Here is an 18843-nt window from a genome sequence, read left to right on the forward strand (position 1 = left end):
GCCTCGGGGAAGTGTTGGTAAACTTTGGTTAGAACCTGGGCCACAATATCGATAGTTCGATAGCCAAACAGCAATTTATCGCTGGGGGTCACACTGTTTGCTTGTTCGTTTTTTTTTTTGGCTGCAGAAATAAATAAACGAATTTCGGTTTAAAATGAGCGGAAACTATGATAATTGTGAATTAAATTAAGTACAAAAAAGTGAAACCACCAACTGGAAGCAAATTCTGGGAGATAAATATTTGTGGTCCAGAAAATATTTGGAGTGGCCATTGGAGACAACAGCTGTCGGTCTGCTGGGTGGGTATTTAAATTCGAAAAATAGTCTTTAAATCTTTTGACTGACATTTGCATATTTCACAAGCTGGCGAAAGGTGAACTGAGGTCATTGTATTGTTGGGAATTACGTGTGCGTATATCCGCCGCCCATCTACTTGCCCCTGCCCTCCCCCTCCTCCTCATCCACTCAAGTGCTCGGGAAGCTGCCAAAAAAAAAGAAGAAAAAACAAAAAGAACGCCTCTTGGCATAATCAATTAAAATGCCTAGGAATCTGCCGCTTCTGCCGCTGGCCCTTTGTGCCGTCGCCTTTTTGGCCGCCGTGGGTCCAATGCCCGCCATCGGGGCGGTGGCCAACCACAAGCACGAGAAGCATCTCAGCAAGGAGCGGGTCAAGGACGGGGTCTACGCCCCCCGGGACGCCCACCACCATGGCGAGGATGGGGAGCACAACGTGGAGTTCGATCACGAGGCCATTATCGGTGAGTCACTTGCCGGAAAACAATAACATTTCGTAAAGATGGGAGACCAATTTATAAAAAATCCATGGCGCAGGCTAGGGACTTGGTGAACCCAACAGTTGCCAGAATTTCAAATTGCTAAGTTAAGATATAAAGTCTTCGAAAAAAATTCATTTTATATTTATTGAACAAAAAAAAACTAAGGCAGTGGTGGCATTGAAACATAGAATTTTGCCGACGCACTTAAAAAAATGCCTTCGCATTAAAAACCAATCATTTTCAATATTTTATTTTAAAAAAAATGTAACCTTACCAAAATATCTTAAATCAGAGTTTTACAACTTTTAAGCAGTCAACAAATGAACCTGTTTGTTTTTATTTCTATGATTTAGGGATTAGCCCTAGAACCTTCCATTTTGTTACAGTGTATGAAGCGGGGATATGTTTGTTTATTTGGATGGGGTTTATTTTTGTGGTTCTGCACATGGGAAGAATCATTCAGACATCAACAGATATGGATCAGTCATATACATACATTCGCATGTATGGTCCAAGAAAATGTTTTTAATGTTCGTGAATAGCCATGTTAATGGGTTCCCCATTTTATGAAGTCAAAACTTTATTGCCAGTTTTTAAATATAAAATACCGATTTGAAACTTTTTTTTATTAAAATCAATTGATTTTGTATAAAGAAGTAAAAATTTTGATCAATTAGGATTAATAACAATAAAGTTTGCAACTTTAGCTTATTTTGTTATTTTGAGAATCAAAATTTTCCCCCAGTGCTTTCATCGTAAAACCATTAAAATGGTTTTCTGAAAGCAATGGCATTGCTTCTGCTTTATGTTCCATACAAGCCTTCACGCTTATGTTCTATAATTACTACTCAACAACATTAGGCAACACAAAAGAGGCTCAGGAATTCGACACACTAACACCGGAGGAATCGAAGAGACGTCTGCTGATACTGGTCAAAATGATGGATCTGAATAAGGACGAATTTATTGACCGGCATGAGTTGAAAGCCTGGATTTTAAGGTCTTTTAAGTGAGTGTTGTCTGTTGATTAATACTGCATCGATGTTAGCCAAGCCAATAATCAATACCTCGGCCATTCACTGCTTCTGCTTGCATACTTACGAACAGAAAGAATTCCCTATAAAATATTTACTAAACAAAAAAACACTTGCAGAAAACTATCGGAAGAAGAAGCTGCTGATAGATTTGAAGAAATAGATCAGGATGCGGACGAGAAAATAACCTGGACGGAGTATCTGCAGGATACTTACGCCATGGAGGATGAGGACTTTAAAAAGGAGACCATTGACTTCGATAGCTACGAGGATGAGCAGAAGATGATCAAACAGGACAAGGAGATGTTCAAGGCGGCCGACACGAATAAGGATGGAGTGCTGACGCTGGAGGAATATGTTTACTTCCAAAATCCCGAAGAGCATCCACAAATGTTGCCCATACTGTTGGAGCACACGATGCAGGAAAAGGATTTGGATCACAACGGAATGATCAACTTCCAGGAGTTTGTCGGCGACGCAGCCTCGCATCACGACAAGGAGTGGCTGATCACAGAGAAGGAGCGATTCGACAAGGATCACGATTCCAATGGCGATGGCGTGCTCACGGGCGATGAGGTTTTATCCTGGATTGTGCCGAGTAATACGGCGATTGCCAACGACGAGGTGGATCACCTGTTTGTCTCCACCGATGAAGATCACGACGATCGGCTGTCCTACCTGGAGATACTCAACAACTACGATACCTTTGTGGGCAGCGAGGCAACCGATTACGGGGACCACTTACAAAACATTAACCATCTCTCCGACGAGCTGTAGATTCCAGCCAAATCCCTTTCCTGCTATAGTGAACCTGTGCTTAGTATTGTATTTCATTTAAATAGTTAGTAAATTTATGTTTTATTTATGTAAATTCAAGTGACAATTGCAAATCAATATCGCTAAATTGTTTTGAGCGCTTCTTACGAATTTCATTTCACATGTCTTAGTTTTCTTGTTTGTCATGTACCAATTACATTACGTGTAGTAATTTATATAGACACAAAAAAGAATCTACAAAATAAATAATTTTTACTAAATTACGTTGGGTATGAGTGCTGAACCTTTACATGTGCTCGTTCGATAGTGAAAAATTAAACACTTTTCATTTGCTTCATTTGCAATTTATGACTAGAAAAGTTTTCTTTTTATTATAATACATAGCTTAAGCCTTAATTGCTGACTTGGAATATACAAAATTAGTTTAGCAGCGTGTTACTTTTGACTAGATTTCACACTCGTCTGTACCGAAAAATATGCTTAGCTCTATGCCTAACTTATTTTGCGGTTATCAAACAAGCACTTGAAGCCCCAAAATACAATTTAATTTACTCACTTTCCTTATATCACAAATATTGCACCAAATTGGCCTATTTCCCCACATTTTCACTAGAAATTTTCAACAAAAAGCTAAAAACAAAACTGAAAGCCGAATTATCTCCATTTGATAATTTCGAATGCTTAACAATACTACAGTTCACTAAGCAATCCTTACAAATACTACACGAAAATTTACACGTCCTAGAGGCACATCGTCTTCCGATGGGATGCGCTCCGTTTTGATGGCACAAAAAAGATTCACGGGCCGCTTACAATTCGTAATTCATTATGCACATCTCCAACTGATTCACCTGGGGGAGAGGTCGTACTCTATAAACTTAGGTCTAACTGTGGCTCCGCACCATCGGCCCCCGGGGACCGTGGATGCTCTGAGTTCTACAAGTCGCACAGTATATCGTAGTTGTCTACCTGACGCAGTGGCTCCATTTCGTCGATCACCTCCCCCAGATAATCGCTGATGGGCAACGGTAGCTTAAGCTTCTCCAGCTGCGATGCACTGCGCACCCGCCTCATTATGACCGCCCGACAGCGATCCTGCAGGTTGACAAACTCTCGCCGGGTGCACTTCAGGGTCATCTCCGTTTTGGCCGCCGTGGAGCATACAATGGGGTACAGCGGTTCATCGATCTGAAGAGGAGGATGTAAGATGTTAATATGAGTAAAGGACTTTTTAAGTGTAGCAGAAGGTCAATATCTATCCCAAAACAATCAACTACTGATCAATTATTAATTAAATGATATAACATAATCAAGATTATCACTTCCATCAGATTAACGTCCTTCATTTATATAAGTCTTACAAATTATTTAGCAGGTGGCGCATATATCATACATGAAGCATATATGAAGACCAATTTTTTTTTTTTCTTCTTTGTTTACTAAGTTGAGAAGTTATAAAAGTTCCTTTAAAATGAACTTCCTAAGATGATGTATCATACATATATCTTTTGAACAAAGCAGTGATTGGGGGGTATCGAAACATAATTTAATGTGTTATGTGAATACTTCATTGACTCACCTGATCCAAACCTCTGAAGGCCACGCCCAGGCACTTGCCATCCTTGTAGTAGGTGAGTGTGCCCTCGATGCCGTCGAAGAGTACTCCGATCTGGGTGGGATGATTCTCGCGGAACCGCTTGGTGTAGAGCAGGGCCACGCCCTTGTGCCAGAGCACGCCCTTGTGGGACAGTCCCCAGCCGTGCTCGTTCTCGCCCAGCATATTCCGGAAGGCGTTGGCATGGAGTCGGGCCGACTTTGTGCCTATGCCGAACATAATGGAGGTGCCAAACACCCGCTGCGAGACATGGAGCTCCCAGTAGTAGCGGCCATTGTTCAGCGATCGCTTGCCCTGGACGCCGGCGGTGCCCTTGCTCCAGTTGGGATGGAAGTGAACCGTTCGGGAGTTGGGTCCGCTGAGCACCACCTCCTTGGAGCGATGTCGCTTGCTCCACGTCCAGTTGTCCTCGACGCCTTCGACGAGTGGACAGAAGCGCGGTGGCGATGCCGCATCCTGCGAAGCGGACTGAATAACCAGACAGCCTGCTCCTCGGCGAATAGGATGGCGACGGCGCCGCGGGGTCATCGCCACCACGGGATGAGGGTGGTCCTGCTGCTGCTGCTGCTGTGGATCCACTTCCACATCGGACATTGTTGTGTGACTAGAAATTTTTCGCTTCTCAAACTCAATCAACTTAGACAAAGGGAGCACTTCAAAACGTTTTTTGGGGAGGTGTAGGTTGGTTGTCAAAAGGTTGGGCTTTCTGGGGGTGGTTGTCCTCTTCCTGGGCTCTCAAGTTGCTGAAATTGCTTAAGGAGTGGCTACGGGGGTGGCGTTTTTATCCTGTGAAGTCCACTTTTGGATAACCATTTGGGTAGAAGCTCTTTCTTTCGTTCTTCTAGTGGTTAACTTTTCCTTAGAAGTGTTCTTGTTTCTTCTAAATTTCTAACGTGTTAAGATAACCATAGAAAGCTTTGTCTAAAAAGTCCTTTGTTAACTCCTTATGCGCTGCCTTCTCCTTTTAAAGTTTGGTTTACAAATGAGTGGTTAGCAGGCGTTGTTGGTTCTCCTCCTGAGGCAAATCCTCTTGCTCAAATTCCTCCTTTTCAACTTCCTCCTGTAGCTCCGATGGAATCTCCTCTGCAACCTCCTCTGCAACCTCCTCTGGAACCTCCTCTGCAACCTCTTCTGTAACCTCCTCTGTAACCTCCTGATCCCCTTCCTCCTGCTCCTGAGTCCCAAAGCTGGTCAACGAACCGTATCCACTGCTCAGCGAAGTGCTGCTCCAGCTGGAACTTAGTCGTACGGGACGATAGCTTCTCACCGGCTGGAGAAGCTGCTGCTGCTGGCCCAGGCTCCTTTTCAGCTCCCGCTTGATCCTTCGGATTTGACGAAAGTCCTGCTCGCCACCGGAACCCCGTTGCTTGTGCAACTGCAGCTCCTGCAGGTGAAAGTGATGGCGACAATAGCCCTGCGGACTGTGGGCACAAAAGCGACAGGCCTCGGAGTTGAGGCCACCAACTAGGGGCAGGATCGGCTCGAGGATGCGACGCTTCTGGCTGCGCTTCTGTTGCTCCAACTGCTGCTCCGCCAGGCGCTGGGGTGCCTTACGATCGCCCACCGTCTCGGCCACCTCCTGCAGCAGGCGCACGTTCTTGGGGAAGCATCTGTCGTGGACGTAGAGCACCAGGCGTTGGCAGTAGAGGCAGAGCGATTGGAACAGCAGCAGCAGGACGATAATCATAAATAGGGGTTGAGTTCAGTTGGGTTCCTCCTCCTTTTTTTTTTTTGCTGCCTTGTGGGTGCACCACTTCCGGTAGAGACCAGAACGTCTTAGTTTTCCAAATTATAAGCTAGTCCTGATGGGAAAACTCACAATTTTCACTGTTTCTTACGGGGTACACACATATTTTTTTCCAGCTCCTCCACCTCCTGAGCTCCCAAAAGCTGCTCCGCTTATCTGGCTAAAGTTTCGATGACTCCCACCGACGACGACTCCGCTTGCGTCCAAGTCTCGCTGGCTTCTGGCAATCACTCTTTTGGCTCACTTTTCCAACTTGAAGCCACAGCGGCGAGGCCTACCCTTATTTTTTTCCAACCACCGATTGGAATATATGCGTGCGTGTGTGTGTGTCTGCATATCATTATCATATGGTCTCGCATGTCTCGCCACCCCCTGGCCCAGTTCACTCCCCGACCCCAATCGCCACCCGCTTGAAAACTCAACCCCCACATTGGCGTACGGACAAAGAGTGTCATGCGCACAAGTGCACGTGGTGAGTTGGCTCTGCTCATCGCCTTGGCATTGTTTTTTTTAGGGGCTCTCCACTGCCGGTTTTCCACCACAATAGCTACCCTCAACCCTTGTCTTTTAACGAAGATCTAAGCATTTAAGGTTGGGGTTACTTCCTTATGTAACACAAAAGATTTTCAATCTTTTATATTGATCATGATATCGCTGTGTATGTTTAACCTAAAAATGTAGTGGTAAATATTTCAAATATACATGTGCAACTGTTTACAGCCCCTTTTAAATAATCGAAAATCATCACAAAGATACATAGTCAATAATAAAATAGTTTTTATATGAAAAGCATACCTTTCTGATACAGTTTTTTTTTATAATTTTAAAAATAATCAACTTCTAAGGCTGTCACATAAGTGTTACATAAGTGGTTTGGCTTTGTTTATGATTTAAATCCCTTTAAGGCTAAACAGATCTCGAATGTGGATTAAAAAGCCCCAAAAATATATATCAAATCTAGTTAGACCAGTAGATCAAAGACATTTAGATAATCCTCATAAACTCTCTACGAAACAATCATACAATCGTCTTTGTTGCTGTTTGCTCTCCCTTAACTGGTGGCTTGCAAATATAAATGTATTTGTATATTTTCTTTATTTTACCATTTTTTGTTTGTTTTATAAACGTAAACAATAAGCGACAAAGTTGTGTGTAGCAGTTCAGGAGGCGATCTACATGTGTCAATGGATTCGTTCAATATTAGTTATATCCTTATTACACTGTGCATTTGTTCGCATTTTATCAAGTACTCAAAAAATGGGTAGTACCCTTGGCAGCAGATGGGTATTAAATATTTTTCGACATACGACCGAGGCTAGTTTATTTATTTGTTTGATTTACTTAACATACGTAACGTAACTTAGAAGCAGTTTACAATTGTTTAGAACATTAATTGGCAGATAAAAAATGGCATTGTGGTCCAAGGAGGTCGGTTTGTAGCACTTCGACCCGGTGGCCCCGTTTTTTGTTTCATTTTTGGTTAGTTTAAGGAATTTGTAGCAGTGTTGGTTCGTCGGTGTGTGTGTGTGTGTGTTTTGTTTGTTGGTTTGTTTGTTTGTTTGTGTGTTGTGAGTGTGTGCTTTGGTGTGTAGGTGTGTGTACACACGATTCGTTGGTATATTTAGGGCTTTACATTTAAAATAAACTTATGCTGTGTGCTGGGTGTCTGTTGGGATGTGCTACGACGAGGTCCTACGACGAGTTCTTCATGCAGACCTGGCACCTGGACACGTGCGACTGCCGATCTCCGGCCTTGATCGTCTGCTGCTGGGGCGCATCGAAGGGCTGTGAGGACTCCAGGTTGAACATCCAGAAGCTGGTCATCGTATCGTAGAAGTGGCACGTGCCCTTGGCTCCATTGCACTCGATGAAGGGTGTGGCACGGAAGTCCTCCAAACAGGATCCAGGCGATTGCAGCGCCTGTCCACCACCTCCGTTGCCCACAGCCGTGTGCTATGAAATAAAAGACAACGATGAATTAAGCATATATTTAGGTAAGTACTGGGGTGGTCAAAAGAGCAAAATATAATGACATAAACATGTTCGATATATGAATAGTTTCGGTATACCGAAGTTAGCGTCCTAGCTTATTTAACTTACAATAGTTAAACGGACTGATTATATTACAACAAGTTAGATTTTGTAGCATGCTTTAGCATCTTCCCAATACTGTATACAACTAGAGTTCCCGACTTAATATTAACAGCACAAAGTGCCAATTTCAATCTGGAGGCACATTCAGGAGTGTGTACTCACCATGAGGAAACTGTAGCCAATCCAGATGCCCTCCCAGCCATTGGGACAGTCGGGAACCTCTATCGTCTGGCTGTGCACGGCGATCACATTGGCCGGCGCCTCGCAGACGACGCAGCGTGAGATGTACTGCTTGATCTCGTTGTTCTCCACGGGCATCATTGGAATGGCGGCGTTGGTGGTCAGCCAGAAGGTCTTGTCGTTGCGCGAGGCATAGTTGCAGACGTTGTTCTGACCGCAGCTAAGGACGGGCAGCGTCGAGAACCTGGGCACACAGGAACCGGGGGAGCCGAGGTCCTGGTTGTGGGCATAGTCATTGCCATCGACGTACAGCAGGGAATATCCGGTCCAGAGTTCCGTATGTCCGGCTGCGCAGCTGGGCACCGTGTCGGATTGACTGTGTCGTGTGATGAGGATGCCGGTGAGGTAGTCCAGGGCGGCGGAGCACGGTGCACCCTGTTCGCCCTTGATGCCGATCAGACCTTCGGCTCCGTCGTAGCCACGCGGGCCCTGCTCTCCACGATCTCCCTTGGGTCCGGGACGACCCACCAGTCCCGTAACGCCGATCAGGCCGCGCTCACCCTTCTCGCCGCGCTCGCCCTGAACGCCGATCAAGCCACGCTCTCCGGGACGTCCGACCTCGCCCTTCTGTCCATCACGTCCCGGCTGACCTGGTTCTCCCTTGGGTCCCGGCGGTGGCAGCTTACCGGGCTCGCCCTTTTGTCCCGGCGCACCCGGTCTTCCGTCTTGTCCATCGCGTCCCTTGGGTCCGGTGAAGCCATGATCGCCAGGCAGGCCAGGAAGTCCATCGTTTCCGACCAATCCCTGGTAGCCCATGTCACCCTTGGCTCCGGCCAAACCGGCCAGACCAGGCAAGCCCTGGAGACCCCGATCGCCCTTGTCTCCCTTCTGTCCCTCGAAGCCGTTCGGACCACGTTCGCCCTTGAAACCCTGCAGTCCCACATCTCCCTTTGCTCCGGGGGCGCCATTGAAGCCATCCTGTCCTGGTGCACCTATGCTGCCGGCCAGACCACGCTCTCCCTTGGCACCAGTTGGTCCAATTGGTCCAGGCAAGCCCACCAGACCCGGCTCTCCAGCCAAACCAGGCAGACCGCGTTCACCCTTGACGCCGGGAGCTCCAATAAGACCTAGGTCACGGGTGATAAGTTTTATGAAGAGATTAGTAACAAGGAAACAATAAAATGAAAACCGAAGCTAGCTTCAGCAAGCCGTAACAATTTATTATATATAGAGTGTACTATATTAGGCAAAAAACAGCGAGATATAGGAACGCTTAATTCTTTAAAAACAAACCAATTCTAGGTTAGTTCACCCTATATTACCCGATATTAGCAAAGATTTTGTATGCATGACACTGTATGACAGCTATATGATATAGTAATTCCTTTTTATCAAACTCAAGGGATAGGTTCGAAATTCTATATAAACTTTTATAAATAAAACAAAGAAATTTAAAATTTTCTACCTAATAGTTTTGAAAAAAAGGATTGCTAGGGGTTTAAGCCTCCAGCTTTTAAACTAAGCCCGCAAGCGGTAATTAAACGGACATATTGTCTAGATATGCTGATTAAGAAATCTACATACTTTATAGAGTCGAAAGCGTCTCCTTCTCTGCATTACAAACTTCTGACCAAACATATATAACCCTTCCGCAAGGGTATACAAAAATTAATAAAGGGGTAAACTTATTTTTTTACGAAGAAGTTGTCTATAAAATAAATGAATCCAAAGAACTACGACTATATTGAGATACTAACAAAAGTCCTCCAAAAATCGAGATATGGTGTTATATTCCTAGGAGTAGCGAATTATAGACTTACCTTGACGTCCGGATCTGCCGGGGCGACCGGGCAGACCCTTTTCACCCTTGGTGGGTCGTCCCGGATAGCCAGCCTCGCCTGTTAGACCGATGTCACCCTTTTCACCGGGAACACCGTTCAATCCGTTGGCGCCAGGAGCTCCATCGAAACCGCGATCACCCTTAGGTCCTACGTAGCCAACTAATCCTTGTTCACCTCGTTCGCCCTGTTCGCCCTTCTCGCCGGTGAATCCACGCTCGCCCTGCGATCCCTTATCGCCACGGAGTCGATCCACGTCGATGATAGCTGGAAGACCGGCCGGACCACGGACACCGCGATCGCCCTTGGGACCGGGAGCGCCCACAAAGCCCTGGGGTCCGACGGGTCCGATATCACCCTTGATTCCGCTTAGTCCGGCTAGACCGGCCTGACCCTTGTCTCCTTTGGGGCCAGGATAGCCAGCAACACCAGGAGCACCGGGGGCGCCGGGTTGTCCGTCGAGGCCAGGGGTACCGGGAATACCGGGTGCGCCGACAGATCCCTTCTCACCGTGCTGGCCGTAGACGCCCTGTAGCCCTTGGTCGCCCTTCTCGCCATTGATTCCGTCAAGACCATCGGCGCCACTGCGTCCAGTGTCTCCCTTCTCGCCCTGCTGACCAGGACGTCCGTGAACAGTCATGCCGGGGGGACCCTTCTCACCCTGCCAGCCCGGCTCTCCGGGCAGACCCGTATCGCCCCGAAGTCCGGAAATGCCAGGTTCACCCTTCTGTCCCTTCTCGGAGGCGTCGCCGGGCAAGCCAGGAGCTCCGTCCAAACCGGGCAATCCCTGGGCACCCTTTTCGCCGGGCAAACCGTCCAAGCCATTCTGTCCAGGGGCGCCAACCACTCCTTGGTCACCCTTCACTCCAGCAAATCCGGGGGCTCCTTGAGGACCACGGCCGCCCACGGGTCCATCGTTGCCAGTTAAGCCTGCAGCTCCCTTGTCACCCTTGGCACCTGAAAAATGGTAGCAAAAAAATTACGAATTAGATATAGTTATTTGTCTTTATTGAACCTTTTCGGAACCCTTTTTTAAATCAGTGCTGGGAAGTACCTAAGTACCCTAGGTTATCAAATTTCCAGTATGTATAAAAAAATGCATAAATCCATCCAAAATTAATTTTGTTTACATTTTTTATATCTCTAAGCTTGTTTTTTTGGTACTTAAACATTTGTATTTCTTTTTGTTTTCTAGTAAGCTCAATATATATGCGTTCGAAAAAAAGCGATAAATCGATTATTGCCAACCAAAAATGTACCTAACCTTGATACTTGAAAAGGTTGTGTTGTACCTATTATCTAACCTAGGATCTTTTTCTCTTGTACGTTACCTTAATACAATAGGCTAAAAACTCCCCAACACTTGTTTAAAACCAGTATCGGATAGCATATACAAGCTATTATAATGACTTACCAGAGACTCCGGGTGATCCAGCGGGTCCGCGCTTTCCGGGAGCACCGGTAACGCCAGAAAAGCCCTTGGGACCGTCATTTCCAGGTGCGCCGCGTTCCCCCTTGTTGCCGGGCATGCCGACCAGGCCGGAATTTCCGATCTCACCCTTGGCGCCGTCACGTCCTCGAACGCCGTCTATGCCGGGAGTGCCGGGAGGTCCAGCCACTCCGGGGGGCCCGACTGGGCCAGTGTCTCCCTTCTCGCCAACAGCTCCCGCACGTCCGGATGGTCCGGGCATGCCGGGATCGCCTCTATCACCGGGATATCCAACGCTGCCATCGGCACCGGGCAGACCAGGAGCTCCCGATGGGCCACGGTTGCCCTTCTCGCCCTGCAGACCACTGAGACCCGGTGGACCAGGAGGTCCGGCCACCGAAATGCCAGGCTCGCCCCTCGGACCGTATTCTCCATTGCGTCCGGGAAGGCCGCGGAGGCCATCCTTTCCTGGATTACCGGGGGCACCGACCGACCCCTGGTTGCCCTTGTCGCCGCGTTCTCCGGTCAAGCCGCGTGGTCCCTCTGGGCCGGGTGGTCCGATTAGACCAGGCTCACCCTTGGCTCCCGGGTAGCCGATCGATCCCTTCGAGCCAACGGCTCCCATGAGTCCAGTCTCGCCCGGGCTGCCCGTCTCTCCCTTGCTGCCCTTGGGGGGCAACACCAAATCGGCGGGCTTGCAGCTGCCGGGCTCTCCCTTGCGACCGGAAAGACCCAGCCTACCCTTGTCGCCCTTCAGTCCGTCATATCCATGTTGACCTGGCTCTCCCTTGATGGAAATGCCATCGACTCCGGGGAAACCGTCCTGTCCATTACGGCCGGGTCTTCCATCGTTGCCTGGGGGGCCGGTAAAGCCCTTGTCGCCCTTCAGGCCGATCTCTCCCTTTTGTCCGATACGTCCGGTTAATCCGTTTGGTCCACGTTCTCCGTCAACTCCGCGAGCTCCAACGCTTCCGGGCTCTCCCTTCTCACCCTTGACGGGCGCTATCAAGCTCAGATTGACAATGGCATCTTGGCCCCGTTCTCCATCCGCGCCAGGTGCTCCAGTCAAACCATCCTTGCCCTTCTCGCCAGGTGGTCCAGTTGCTCCGTTGATGCCATCGTGTCCACGTTCACCTTGATAGCCTCGATCTCCGGGCGAACCTCGTGCGCCATCTTTTCCGGGAACTCCGGGCAGACCCATGGCACCCTTGTCTCCCTTCGCACCGCTCTTGCAGGATGAGCACTTGCCGCCGACGTCGCCCTTGAGGCCCATGTCACCCTTCTGGCCATTAAGTCCGGGACGACCAGCATCACCCTTTTGGCCGGGTTCACCAACGCTACCGGGGGCACCGGGAAGGCCAAGCTTGGAGTCACCGGGAACACCAGCGTTACCCTTGAAGCCGCGCTCTCCCTTGCTTCCCTTAAATCCGGGACGTCTGAGGGGTAAACAATATGGTGTTACTCCAATGACAATAACAGTTGCCAGTGAATTGAGATAAGTTCGTCTGTCTTTCATTTTTACCGCTAATCTTTCTCAAAAGTTTTCTTTTTTTATTACGACAACTTCGATCTTTTTTAAATTTATAAGAATATATACGGATATTCAGAATAAAACAAATAAAAGAATATGTAGTCCAACTAATTTATAGATATAAGAGTCCTGATTCCATTTAGCAGGTAAAGCGTTAATGGACTTAGGTTTACCAAAATAGTTCAATATAAAAAGGTTTTCAACAGCTTTAGTGGACTTACCCATGCATACCATCGTCTCCCTTAGGTCCTTGAATGCCAATGCCGGGCGTGCCGGCGTCGCCCTTCTGTCCATCTGGTCCCGGTGGTCCTTGGTGTCCAATGGGTCCAACTGGTCCCGGCTGTCCATCAAGTCCAGCGGTTCCCTTCTCACCCTTTCTGCCCGGTGGTCCTTCGTTGCCGGTACGTCCGGGTAAGCCTGCGCCTCCCTTCTGTCCCGTGTATCCCTGCGCACCTGGCTGTCCATCGGCTCCGTTCAATCCCTGCGGTCCGGGTTGTCCGACATAGCCTCGAGGTCCTTTCGGGCCCGGGGGTCCGGGTGTTCCACGGCCACCGCCGGGCGGTCCGGGAGGACCCAGCAAACCCTGCTGACCTGTTGCTCCAGCAAGTCCTGGCTCTCCCTTCGCTCCTGGATTACCGGACAGACCATTCAGACCCCTCTCACCGCGATCTCCCTTTTGTCCGGCAGGACCTGGGTGTCCAAAGTTACCTTGGCGACCCTAAAAATGATATGGTAACCAATTACAACGATTACATCGGCTGGCATGGCAAGACACTGCACAGAGAGAAATTAGGTATTTGAATTCATTCTCAAAAATCTTGAAGATATTTTTTATCATTTTAAGAAAAATGTACTTTAGTTGATTCTGATTCTGAAAAAATTTACACAAAAAAAAAAAGTCAATATAAGTTGATATTCTGTATCAATTTTGTTTTGATTTGTGCCAAATCGAACATATTAATTTCGAACATATTATCAATTTAACGTTATTCAATGATACGTGTTTGTTAAATGCTGGAAGTTTTTTCTCTGTTTACGCAAACTGACTACAGTAAAGATAAAGTTCGAATTATTGGTCTTGGTTTTTTTTTTAAGTGCAATGTACTTGGTCAATCCTCCATGTGTGCGATGGCAAACTTCTTTGGGAATTTTACTTACACGATCGCCTGGAGGACCGGGCAGACCCTTCTCACCCCTCTGGCCATCGGCTCCGGCTTCACCTTCCAGTCCGCGCTCACCCTTTTGGCCGGCGGGTCCCGGCTCTCCCTTCTCTCCGGTCTCGCCCCGTTGTCCTTGCTTGGTCAAAGTTCCACTGGATCCACTACCCAGAGCGGGCTCGCCCTTCTCGCCCTTGGCACCCGGTGCGCCGGGCTTCAGGGGTCCGAAGCAGGAGGCGCCCTTGTCGCCCTTCAGGCCGTGCTCACCTCGAGGTCCTTTGGCGCCAAACGGTCCGGTGTCGCCGCGATCGCCCTTCTCGCCGGGTTCGCCCTGGGGTCCGGCAAAGCCGGGCGTTCCCGCGAATCCGGGCTCACCCTTCTCGCCCTTGGCGTAGTCACCGTTCTCCTTGGCCGGCTCACCCTTCTCGCCCTTACTGCCAGAGATGCCGGTATAGCCGCGTGCTCCCGCCATTCCGGACAGACCCTCCAGACCGGGCATGCCGGCCTTGCCGTCGCATCCGTCCTTGCCGTTGAGGCCGGGGGCACCAGGATTGCCAGCAGAACCCTGCACTCCGGGCACACCGGCCCGGCCGGGATTACCTGTCGATCCGCGCTCGCCCTTGTAGCCGCGCGGCCCAGACGGACCGGGGTCGCCCTTCTGGCCCTTGTCGCCCAACGGTCCTTCCTGGCCGGGGAATCCAGTCTCGCCCTTGGGTCCCGTCGGTCCCAGCGGACCCGGCAGACCCCGGTTGCCCTTCTCCGCTATGCACTTGGGCACACAGCCCGCATACCCGGCCGTACAGTTCTTCGGCGGCGACTCTCCGCGCTGCACGGAGGCGGAGTCCACGATGTCGTAGCTATTGTCGATTTGGAATTTCGGTTCATTTCCATTGTTGTGCCTGACCGAGTCCTGGATCGATCCGGACGCGCCGGCCTGCTTCCAAAATTGCTAAGAGAAGGATTGGAAACACGGTTGGATATTGCATATCTCCCAAAAATCGATTATATATGTATATATTGCTTACAGCGTCGGCACCAACTAACGCTCCCGCGATGACAGCGGCATACAGCAGCCTGCAAATAAATCGGCAAAGATCGAGAGAGTCTTATCAGTTAAGTTTTCTGTGTGTGTGCCGCTCTCTTTAGTTCTCTTAAAGCGGAAATGGTTAAGAGAGAGAGAGAGAGAGAGAGACTTCTCTGTGAAGAGCTTCCAGGAGTTAGCAACACAATCTTAGCGAAATAAGAATAAGTCCATATTTTAATTTTATTATTATTTTTTTTAACTAATTGGAGTTTGTGAATTTTGATATCTACAAATCTAAATAACTTGTTTTCCACAATGACTTAAGCAACGTAATTTAAATATTTTATAACCTACATTTTGGGTCGATTTAACCATTTACAATAAGGTCTTAATATTGTTTTAAAATTTTCTTATTTCAAGTTATAATTGATCTTATTGGCTTAGCAAGCATAACTTGATGGTTTTACATTTCATTTGTTTTTATTGCAGAAATATACGGCTTTACTTTAATTAGTAGTTGAGTTTATTGAAGCAAACTTTTAAATTTAAATTTGAAAGCCTATGATAATAAATTCTATTAAATCACTAATGTAAAATTAGATAAAAAAAATGTGAAACGTTCACTCCTTTTTTTTATTTTAATAATTTACATAAATATTGAATAAATTAAACCTTACTTAACTTATTTTGTAATCATTTTCGCAAGGCTTTTTTCTTTTTTAAAAATATATTAGGCTAACGGATTTACTTAATGCTAATTATATCTTCTTAACTCACCGCTTCCAGAAGGGCAACATGATGCCCTATGCACTTAAGCCTGCACAATTATTTGCTCTGTCCTCGTCGAATTTTTATTTTATATGTTGCCGTCGTTGGGCCTGGAAAGATGAGCCAGAAAATTCGGCGCTTTAATTTTTGCAACAGTTGCAAAATGAACTAACAAAGTACAAAAGTTGAACGGTGTTCTTATGGGAAATTTGTTTCATTTAATATTTATGGGAATATAATTTGCTTAATTTTTTTTTTTATTATTTAATGTTGGTATTTTATTTTCTTTGGTATTGCATTTCAGATTTATTTTTTTGTGGTCCAAGTAACATTTATTTTTCACGTTACAGTTTGAGGGGCACTGAAACTGGTACAAAGCTCGCACACCGATTTGGTACAAGACCTATAGCTTTTAGTTTATAATACTCGTTTTCCCCTTAATTTCCATTAAAGTGGTATATATACATATTTTTTTGCTAATTTTGTAGAACTTAGTTCCTTCAAGGAAACCTATCTAAAAGGGGCTGATCGACGGGACCCTACTGAAAACACACAACCACACAACCGAGCGATCCGATCCGAACGCACAGCACTCAACTCCACAGAACAGAACACACTGAAGACTAGAGGCAACTAAAGGCCAGATCAGCTGCGGACCGAGCCCAGTCTACTACTTACTCGGGAAGACGGAACACGACTAATTATAGTATAAGTTCGAGCGATCCAAAAGCCATTCGCCAATGCTCCGATGAGCCGATCTTCGTTCGGCATTCCACGATCTCCACTCGGGTCTTCGGCTCACGTACACTGTCCGTGTGATTGGATTTCCAGGAGGGGGAGGGGGGTTCGTGGTGGAGGGGGTTGCCATGGCATATAGAACGGATGGGCGATGGATCGTAGATCGTATGTAGCAATAGCAACACTAATCCCAGCAGTTAACATAGTCACTGTGTGGAATGAATGAAACTTGGCGATAAGTCTGAAACTAAGTCGCTGCTGCTGTTGATATGCCACATGCGACTTAAGTTGCTCAATAAAACAGTAGCTTCATTCCGCCGGATCACCATCACCTCCCCGGGGGGAGCACCTTCTACAAGCTCCTCTCGGAATTAGCTGATAGCCCCCGCCCCGAGATCGGGCACATGGCTTCCGTTTTTGGTCCGCTCCTGATTCTGATACTTTTTCGGTTCGCAGACTGAGAAATTCCAAGGCTTCCTTATCAAGACCTGTTTTTTCGACATCTAATTATAGCCCCATCCATTTTTGGTTTGTTTTTACAAAATATTACATTTTTTTAAACAAAATTAGTTTATTAAAGGGCAGACAATTAAAAGGATAAAGTAACAATCTATACATATGGAGATATTTATTTTTTATTTTAAACTGATTTTGCTATATAAGCACTGTCGACATCTATAATTATTGCTTGTAATTTTTTTTGCATCTTAATATATCGACACAGGACAAAATAACAAACTAAAATTGATTACAAATGTATATTTGGTAATTAAATCAAACTTTACGTATTAAAAATGTATAGTTCATTTATTAACCTGGGTTAATTTGTACGGATACCAAGAAATGATAAACCATATTGTTTTAAAATGTTTAATTGAATTAAACTGAATTTAAAAAGTGTAATATTTTTTTTCGAAATAAATAAAAACCACGAATTTGAAAGAATTTTAAGTCAGATTAGTAACACTTGCCCTCTGCTGATCAGATCAAAACTTTTGAAAATAGTTTATCAGCACTTTATTTTGACAATAACAAAAACCAAGAATTTAAAAGGATATTAGGTCGCATCACTAGCATTTGATTTTTACTAAATTTTTGCCGTCTGCTAATCAAAATTTTAATAAATATTTTTTTTTATCTTTCATATTGAGTTAATCAGCACCCTATTTTGACAACAATTTTCGTTTAAGTTTTTCCAATCAATAACAAGTATTCTTGCAAATTCTAATACACAGGTGCTATTTAAATTTGACATAATTACATTGAGTTTGGGAGGAGTAGAGCACTTCCGATGATTGCAGAACTCTAAAAGTCTGAACCAGTTTAATTTCCTAATCACTGCAACTTCCTTAAAGAGATCTATTCAGGGCATTGGGACATATCCGACTTCCAAGTACCCTAGGACAAAAGAATTCGTGCCCAACTAGAACGAGGCCTTGATTATGGCCCTATCACGACACATTTCAAAATGCTATGACCTCAAAACCTAAAACCTTAAAGCTCGAATTTCGAAAGGTTCTATTTTAGTCAATCTGCGTTGAAATTAATCGAACGCCGAGCGCAGCTCGTACTGCTTGGACTCTTGTCGAGTGTTTTCTAACAGGAAATACGCAGCCATATCCGTGTTATCAGCTCCACATATGCCATATACTAGATGAAAAAGCCTTAACCTAATCACGAGGGGCAAGACAAACAAACAAGCATCAAATTGTATTATAACCACTAGGAAACTTGGAGTTGAGTATTCAGACTTCACTATACCCGGTAGATGCTTAAAATCTTAAGAGAACTTTCTTATATACTTAACCTTTCATATTTTAAGTGCATAAAATTGCAAATAAATCATTCTGACACCCAGTTTTCACACCAATTTGTATTTATTGAAATCCAATTTTAAAAATCAAAATAGTACTGGCAACGCTCTCAAAAATATAATTTTAACAAAACCATTAAAAGACATGCACTTTTTTTTTTAAGAAGAAACAATTTTTTATTTATGTTAAATGTATCAATTCAAGAGAACTTAAGTTGTTTCCAAATTCTTTTATAACCCTTTGCTTGGAAAATTAAAAAAAAAAACCATATACTCTTCTGCGAATATACAGAACCAAAATGGGAAATAGAATTTGTGTGCT

General features: G+C 45.9%; 4 protein-coding genes across 7 annotated transcripts; 1 reads left to right on the plus strand and 3 right to left on the minus strand.

The window, feature by feature from the left end:
• Positions 1–95: 95 nt before the first annotated feature.
• LOC128262759 (reticulocalbin-2) lies at positions 96–2850 on the plus strand. Its single transcript, XM_052997264.1, has 4 exons — positions 96–299; positions 364–758; positions 1638–1785; positions 1930–2850. The coding sequence occupies exons 2-4, from the start codon at positions 539–541 to the stop codon at positions 2585–2587; spliced, it is 1026 nt and encodes a 341-aa protein (XP_052853224.1). The 5' UTR covers positions 96–299; positions 364–538; the 3' UTR covers positions 2588–2850.
• Positions 2650–4796, minus strand: LOC128262764 (SPRY domain-containing SOCS box protein 3). The gene is made up of 3 exons (XM_052997273.1): positions 4167–4796; positions 3557–3775; positions 2650–3438 (listed from the first exon to the last, which is right to left on the minus strand). The coding sequence occupies exons 1-3, from the start codon at positions 4794–4796 to the stop codon at positions 3397–3399; spliced, it is 891 nt and encodes a 296-aa protein (XP_052853233.1). The 3' UTR covers positions 2650–3396.
• Positions 4797–5173: 377 nt separating this feature from the next.
• On the minus strand, positions 5174–6212 carry LOC128262769 (putative mediator of RNA polymerase II transcription subunit 12). Its single transcript, XM_052997280.1, has 2 exons — positions 6022–6212; positions 5174–5955 (listed from the first exon to the last, which is right to left on the minus strand). Exon 2 carries the CDS (start codon positions 5887–5889, stop codon positions 5179–5181), a length of 711 nt encoding a protein of 236 aa, XP_052853240.1. The 5' UTR covers positions 5890–5955; positions 6022–6212; the 3' UTR covers positions 5174–5178.
• Positions 6213–7241: 1029 nt separating this feature from the next.
• LOC128262750 (collagen alpha-1(IV) chain) lies at positions 7242–16667 on the minus strand. 4 transcript variants are annotated; one of them, XM_052997236.1, is made up of 9 exons: positions 16649–16667; positions 15980–16080; positions 15204–15252; positions 14180–15127; positions 13243–13739; positions 11476–12926; positions 10044–11018; positions 8206–9350; positions 7242–7902 (listed from the first exon to the last, which is right to left on the minus strand). In XM_052997236.1, exons 2-9 carry the CDS (start codon positions 15997–15999, stop codon positions 7642–7644), a joined length of 5346 nt encoding a protein of 1781 aa, XP_052853196.1. In that variant the 5' UTR covers positions 16000–16080; positions 16649–16667; the 3' UTR covers positions 7242–7641. The 4 variants fall into 4 exon arrangements, with proteins under 4 accessions (XP_052853196.1, XP_052853194.1, XP_052853195.1 ...); XM_052997234.1 differs by lacking the exon at positions 16649–16667 and adding an exon at positions 16514–16635; XM_052997235.1 differs by lacking the exon at positions 16649–16667 and adding an exon at positions 16525–16572.
• Positions 16668–18843: the final 2176 nt, after the last annotated feature.

Source organism: Drosophila gunungcola, unplaced genomic scaffold, assembly GCF_025200985.1.
Source record: "Drosophila gunungcola strain Sukarami unplaced genomic scaffold, Dgunungcola_SK_2 000001F, whole genome shotgun sequence".
NCBI classification, from domain to species: Eukaryota; Metazoa; Arthropoda; class Insecta; order Diptera; family Drosophilidae; genus Drosophila; species Drosophila gunungcola.

Coding starts and splice junctions, on each gene's coding strand:
- LOC128262759 (XM_052997264.1), top strand. CDS start 539: ATGCCTAGGAATCTGCCGCTTCTGCCGCTGGCCCTTTGTGCCGTCGCC. Junction 759..1,637: donor CGATCACGAGGCCATTATCG/GTGAGTCACTTG, acceptor CAACAACATTAG/GCAACACAAAAGAGGCTCAG. Junction 1,786..1,929: donor TGGATTTTAAGGTCTTTTAA/GTGAGTGTTGTC, acceptor AAACACTTGCAG/AAAACTATCGGAAGAAGAAG.
- LOC128262769 (XM_052997280.1), bottom strand. CDS start 5,889: ATGATTATCGTCCTGCTGCTGCTGTTCCAATCGCTCTGCCTCTACTGC.
- LOC128262764 (XM_052997273.1), bottom strand. CDS start 4,796: ATGTCCGATGTGGAAGTGGATCCACAGCAGCAGCAGCAGCAGGACCAC. Junction 3,776..4,166: donor CCTTCAGAGGTTTGGATCAG/GTGAGTCAATGA, acceptor CCTCCTCTTCAG/ATCGATGAACCGCTGTACCC. Junction 3,439..3,556: donor AAATGGAGCCACTGCGTCAG/GTAGACAACTAC, acceptor CCTCTCCCCCAG/GTGAATCAGTTGGAGATGTG.
- LOC128262750 (XM_052997236.1), bottom strand. CDS start 15,999: ATGTTGCCCTTCTGGAAGCG. Junction 11,019..11,475: donor TGGATCACCCGGAGTCTCTG/GTAAGTCATTAT, acceptor ACCATTTTTCAG/GTGCCAAGGGTGACAAGGGA. Junction 7,903..8,205: donor TTGGCTACAGTTTCCTCATG/GTGAGTACACAC, acceptor TTTATTTCATAG/CACACGGCTGTGGGCAACGG.